This window comes from Pecten maximus, chromosome 1 (genome assembly GCF_902652985.1).
Source record: "Pecten maximus chromosome 1, xPecMax1.1, whole genome shotgun sequence".
Taxonomy (NCBI): domain Eukaryota; kingdom Metazoa; phylum Mollusca; class Bivalvia; order Pectinida; family Pectinidae; genus Pecten; species Pecten maximus.
In genome coordinates, this window is record NC_047015.1 from 57,360,672 (window position 1) to 57,367,367 (window position 6,696).

Consider the following 6,696-nt stretch of genomic DNA (forward strand, 5'->3'; position numbering starts at 1 on the left):
TTTGATATATATTTTTTTTTCAGATCTCATGTTTTCTTACAGGATAAACCATACATATTTTGTTTCGAATTCATGCTTCGATCTAGAACCAAACATAATTGCGCCTACAATCAACTGTTATTACATTTTATACCTCCATTTGCACTTCTAAGGCGATAACCACCTATGAATATTACCCTATGTAGTATGTCCTCTTTTATTGATCATATTCAGTAGAGCAAAAATACATATTAAACTGAAAATGAATCATTATTTTTACCATAACTCATGAAGACAATTCCCAAGGAATCAACATTTTATTCATAACAAGAATGAAAACATTTCATTCATTATATGCACACATAGTAAATTCACAGTGAACAAAAAAATATCAACGATTATCACTTGTATCAACATAAAAGACAATATACAAAAAAAAGGTAATATAAGAAAATATGTCAACGATGATAAATGTATATATACACATATGAACGGGTAAGCAAACAATTAAAACTTAAGCAAAACAAAACGGTATTGATGCGCACCTGTGTTTTGATCTTGTCTGCGACTTTGAGGCCCTACCTCAATATCCCAGACTCATAGGACCGCGTTCATGATACTGTAAACGTGGTTATTTTCGCGGGTGGTTAATTTCACGATTTCGATATGTAAACTATACGCGTTGGAGTAATTTCTGCGATCGATCCACATTCGTTTGTAGTTAGAGATTTCGCAAATTGTTATCAAAATAATACGCGTAAGGGAAATTTGCGCGATCAAAAGGACTCCGTGTAATTTGCCCCTCCGTAAATTTTCACTTTTACAGCATTGTGTCTTAAAATCGGGCTGATATAGCAATTGTCAACTGTCGCCAGGCCTGTGTACAACAGATGAAATAAAAAGAATGAGTTTCACACAATAACGTGAATTTTGCTGTTTCATTTTCAAAAAAAGTTACAAGAAACGTAAATATAAGCATTGAGGTATAATGATAAAGTGTATATGTTAGATTTAAATTAAAAGAGTTTTGCACGCAAAATATCTAAATCCGACCTCAATGCTTAAATAAACTATCATTACTGCCATTATAATACACAAATGTGAACGTGAATGTTTTGTAAATGAATATCTGTACAAAACATGCAGAGTAATATTCCTGCATATTCCTAGATACATGTACATGTGGTATATGTAAACTATATATACATCATATTTGAATTGCCTATCACACAACTGGCCTATTGTTGACGCACGTGCATAAACACTATTATGACGTCATCAAAAAATAACGTTACTCGATTGTCTCGGTAAATGGAAAATACTATATACAATGTAATGTTGCGTCTGAGAATTTCTAATCTCTAGCAAAGGTTGCGAAAGACATAAACAAAGTATTGCGCTAGGTGCCATGTCGTAAAAGTTAAGTGATATACTGTACTTATATTGATTAAGATGGCATTCTTGATGTTGCCGTATCAAAACAGTAAATAAAATATTCAGATTAACGAAATCTTACATATAATTGCAATTAAAAGAATGTGTTTGCGTTGTTTAAATGGATTTGTACCAAATTATATGCACATGCACATATGTAATGTTTTGAGAATGAGAAACGTGTGTTAATGTAGGGTTATTTTTGTTTTGTTGGGTTTTTTTACTTGCAATTGAGGAAATTGCGCTAACAATTCACTCATTCAGGATGTTATTTCATCAGAACATTACTAAAAAAAAATAAAAACACCTGATAAGGAACAGATCATGGAGTGAACAGAAGGTGATCAAGGAGTAAAGTGGAAGAAATCAGGAAGTGATCAGGGAATAAACTGGACGAGATCAGGAAGTGAACTGGGAGAGATCAGGAAGTGAGCTGGGAGAGATCAGGGAGTCAGAGCTGGGAGAGAGAAGGGAGTCAGAAGGGAGAGAGAAGGGAGAAATCAGGGAGTGAGCTGGGAGTTATCAGGGAGTGAGCTGGGAGTGATCAGGGAGTGAGCTGGCAGTGATCAGGGAGTGAGCTGGCAGTGAGCTGGGAGAGATCAGGGAGTGAGCTGGGAGTGAGAAGGGGGATATCAGGGAGTGAGCTGGCAGTGAGCTGGGAGAGATCAGGGAGTGAGCTGGCAGTGAGCTGGGAGAGATCAGGGAGTGAGCTGGGAGAGATCAGGGAGTGAGCTGGGAGAGATCAGGGAGTGAGCTGGCAGTGAGCTGGGAGAGATCAGGGAGTGAGCTGGCAGTGAGAAGGGAGAGATCAGGGAGTCAGAAGGGAGAGATTAGGGAGTGAGTGGGAGAGATCAGGGAGTGAGCTGGGAGTGAGAAGGGAGAGATCAGGGAGTGAGCTGGGAGTCAGGGAGTGAGCTGGGAGTCAGAAGGGAGAGATCAGGGAGTGAGCTGGGAGTGAGAAGGGAGAGATCAGGGAGTGAGCTGGGAGAGATCAGGGAGTGAGCTGGGAGTGAGAAGGGAGAGATCAGGGAGTCAGAAGGGAGAGATAAGGGAGTGAGCTGGGAGAGATCAGGGAGTCAGAAGGGAGAGATCAGGGAGTGAGTGGGAGAGATCAGGGAGTGAGCTGGGAGATGTCAGGGAGTGAGCTGGGAGTGAGAAGGGAGTCAGAAGGGAGAGATCAGGGAGTGATTTGGAGAGATCAGGGAGTGAGCTGGGAGTGAGAAGGGAGAGATCAGGGAGTGAGCTGGTAGAGATCAGGGAGTCAGAAGGGAGAGATCAGGGAGTGATTTGGAGAGATCAGGGAGTGAGCTGGGAGTGAGAAGGGAGAGATCAGGGAGTGAGAAGGGAGAGATCAGGGAGTCAGAAGGGAGAGATCAGGGAGTGAGCTGGGAGTGAGAAGGGAGAGATCAGGGAGTGAGAAGGGAGAGATCAAGGAATTAACTGGGAGAGAGAAGGGAGTGAGCTGGGAGTGAACTGGAATATATTTGGGAGTGAGAAGGGAGTGACGTGGAAGAGATCAAGTAGTGATCAAGGAATTAACTGGAAGAGATCGAGAAATGATCAGGGGTTGAACTGGAAAATATAGAGAAATGACCAGGGAGTAAACTGGTAGAGATCAGGGATTTTTCAGGGAATGAACTGGAAGAGATGGGGAAGAGATGGGAAGAGATGGGGGGAAGAGATGGGGAAGAGATGGGGAAGAGATCAGAGGAGTAATCAGGAGAATGTTACAAAAAGTTATAAGGTGAATGACTGTTTGACAAATGCATATATGATACATGAAAATTGCATGCCGTATTGTTAATAAACACACTTTTTACTTTTGTTAAATAATAGTTAATTTGTATATTCTTTGTTGACCGATATTAATGTGTATTATGTACCAAAAAGGAGAATTAATAGCGCTGATGAAGATAATTTTCGAAATATTTTCAGAGCTGTACAAAAGACAGACAAAACATCAGCATCTTTCTATACAATTTCAGAGTTAGATGCAATAGAGAATAGAGCTAAAATGAATTAAAAAGCATCATACAGTTATTTTGTCATTCTAGAACTCTAATGTGATGCTTAAGTTTGATGCTAAAACCCTAAAGTGTCGAAATAAGTACATAGGAGGCGAATGAAGAAACTCTAAATATGGCGAAGGTAATGTCATATTCCACGTGCAATACCCTAATTAATGAAGCTCACAATTTTTAATATTGGATTTCAAAACAACGTTATGTACATGCTTATATTCTGACTGGTCTCACTACTCAAATTAATTATGATGTACATCATAGGAAGGGCCCTAGAGCTCCTCAGGTCTGGCCTTTCATCCTTCAATGTACTTAAAGAATAAAAACATAGTGGTTTTACCTTGCTTGCATGTACGCAAATAACTGATCAGTTTTAATGAATTCGCTCTTTGTCCTGATCGTACAGTATGTACATAGGCATTATTGTTATTATGTAATGTGTATATTTACATACAATAGAAACTAATTCTCTATATCAATTGGACATTTCCTTAAAACAAATACTATATTTCATAATCCTTGTTAATATCACGTGACCAAAGTCACGGAATTGTCGGGGGAATTATACAAATTTATAAATAAATATATTGCCTGCGTTAATATAGCGTCTAATACGATAGAATTAGTAGTACATACAACAACGTGGATATGTAGTAATGTGTTATATAAAACCTAACGAGAATGATTAGTTCATCATACATCAAATAGATCAATTCACTTACATGTGGTCCGTTCTTACAGCATATTATCTGCAATATACGGTCCGTGCTTACAACACTATATCTGTGATATATGTTACGTACTTACAACACTATATCTGTGATGTGTGTTCCGTACTTACAACACTATATCTGTGATAAGTGTTACGTACTTACAACACTATATCTGTGATAAGTGTTACGTACTTACAACACTATATCTGTGATAAGTGTTACGTACTTACAACACTATATCTGTGATAAGTGTTACGTACTTACAACACTTTGAAATAGTTACAAGCCATTGTTTCAATCACATATTTCATCACTAGAACAGTTACATCCCAAGTCTGATTATTTTTTAAAGTTTGGCAATTGTCCATCTTTGGTATCATACAGTTCTCTAACTTTTTTATTGTTCATCGTGTTCAGATGGAGTTCGCGGTTGTCCTTCTGTTTCTTGCGTTGGAGATTTTATCTGCTGAAGGCATACAGAACAATGGCTTTCTGTAACAAAAAACAAACGAAACACACATATGAACATAATTCTAAACACAATTTTTTTCTGTAATATGACAACGATTTCTATCATAATATCAACGAAATAAAGAACTAAAATTGACGTTATAATGACGGTATTTATCACTAAAAATGACAAATAAAGTGTAGCTATCAATCATAAATTTAGTAGATAAGCAACGAACAATATCGAAATGTTTGTGAAAATGATCCCCTCGGTCGATAATTAATTCGCTGAAGGCTTGTTTGTAATTAATTAGAAAACATCTTAGATGGTGTACAGCTGGTTGATTTCGACCACCATTTTAGCTGATTTTAAATGTTGAAATTACGCTTTTCTATACAATTTATTTGACTGTACTGTCCTTATCATTATTTGACAAATTATAGAAATCATCAAAGAATGACGAAATGAAAGTCAATGCATACAAAACAATACTATTGACACGCGAAGAACTTTGTAACCTTATGCAAACAAAATTCTTCGGGGGTCAATTATATTTTTTGTATATATATGTGTGTGTGCTTACCTGACAAAGTCGGAAGATTTCCGATCGAAGCACCAAGACGATTCCTTTCTGCATGAACTGCATGTGCAAAAGAAAAAGTTGTATTGAAAGATTTAAAAACCATCAAAAAGCATAATTAAATGTAACTTTTGTAGTAGATTAGTAAGTGATGAACATGAAATTGACATATACGTTTATTCAAGACTCATCATTAACGCCAGACTTGAAAAGTTTGAAAATCGAAAAGGAATGTCTGGATATTTATATGGAAAAATAAAGTTTGTATCTTAATACATTTCATATGATTTAGCGATGCGCGAATGTTAGATAGAACATTACTTCAATAGTATACAATATACGTTACCTGGTGCCGGCATGTCTTCATCACGGAACACCATGGCGTCTCTTCGTCCTTCTACAGTGTATATATGTTGTTTATTTTATTTTATTTTTAGTTGTGAATAAAAAATAATAAAAAGCAGTTCCTTGTAACCTAATATTTCAATTTTGAAAAAAAATATCTTAAAGCGGTCTTGTCAATTACCGAAATAAGTGTCTTAATTGTTTAGAAATCAGCCTTTCCTATATTCCACGTACACTTGGTTTCACTTCTGTGTTGAATACGTATCTTCAATAGCTTGCATATTTATTAAATTCCAATGAAACACCAAGAAAGACAGTATTATATTATATATACCTAAAACCTCTGATCCAATCCCGCTATCACTGTTCACTGTTCCAGCAGCAGCTGTAACATGTAAAATATTTTAATTATACTAGGTTGTACACACTTATTTAACCACAAAATTTAAAATTAAAATGGTCTTTGAAATTCAAAACTTATATTCCGTAAATAAGACGCTTCTCGGAACTGAGACGTGAATGATGCGTTGTATTTTACAGATATCTGTGCAGTGAATAAATTATTTAACAATTCAAAACAAATTTTTAAAACAATAATTCTGGAGAAAAGAATAAAATGATGACGTAAATAAGAAAACTCACTTCTTCCTATGGGTTGTCTTTGATACTTTTTGGCTTGTAAGATAAGCGTCTCCAAGGAACATTTCGCTAGTTCCATTTTAATGGAATGACTTGACAATTCCTGCCCGAAATAATCCTCGCCCTCGTAATGTGATAGATCACATTTTACTCTATCCATTTGACTTATTACTTGGTCCAACAAGTCAGAGAGCTTTGCAATAGATTTAGGTTCATCTGACATCTTGTTTGCTTGTGACAGTCCTCTCCTAATTGGATAGTCTTTGCAGCTATTCGCTCACTTGCTTAAGACCACTTATTGATATATCGGCTTCCTTTGATAAAGCACTATGATTGGGTTATCAGGAAAACGGCTCTACAACATACATGCAGAAAACAGTATTGCCTTATAAGGTAAGCAGTATAGACAAACATGGCGAGCGTATACCTGTATATTTAGGACTCTGACCTTGTAGCATGTTCATCCTACAATCTTCATAGAACACAAATTCAAAAATCAACCATTTTCGTTAAAACAGTGTTAACATCTTCTAT

The 6,696-nt window shown here is 36.5% G+C and overlaps 1 protein-coding gene across 1 annotated transcript; it reads right to left on the bottom strand.

Moving 5' to 3' along the window:
- Nucleotides 1-4,544: 4,544 nt before the first annotated feature.
- Nucleotides 4,545-6,615, bottom strand: LOC117321539. Its single transcript, XM_033875986.1, has 5 exons — nt 6,166-6,615; nt 5,858-5,908; nt 5,525-5,575; nt 5,182-5,238; nt 4,545-4,639 (listed from the first exon to the last, which is right to left on the bottom strand). Exons 1-5 carry the CDS (start codon nt 6,383-6,385, stop codon nt 4,545-4,547), a joined length of 474 nt encoding a protein of 157 aa, XP_033731877.1. The 5' UTR covers nt 6,386-6,615.
- Nucleotides 6,616-6,696: the final 81 nt, after the last annotated feature.

Excerpts from the sequence above, each read along its gene's own strand:
- LOC117321539 (XM_033875986.1), bottom strand. The coding sequence starts at position 6,385 with ATGTCAGATGAACCTAAATCTATTGCAAAGCTCTCTGACTTGTTGGAC. Across the intron at positions 5,239-5,524 it reads TGAAGACATGCCGGCACCAG|TTCATGCAGAAAGGAATCGT; the intron begins GTAACGTATATT and ends TTGCACATGCAG. Across the intron at positions 4,640-5,181 it reads AAATCTTCCGACTTTGTCAG|AAAGCCATTGTTCTGTATGC; the intron begins GTAAGCACACAC and ends TTTTTGTTACAG.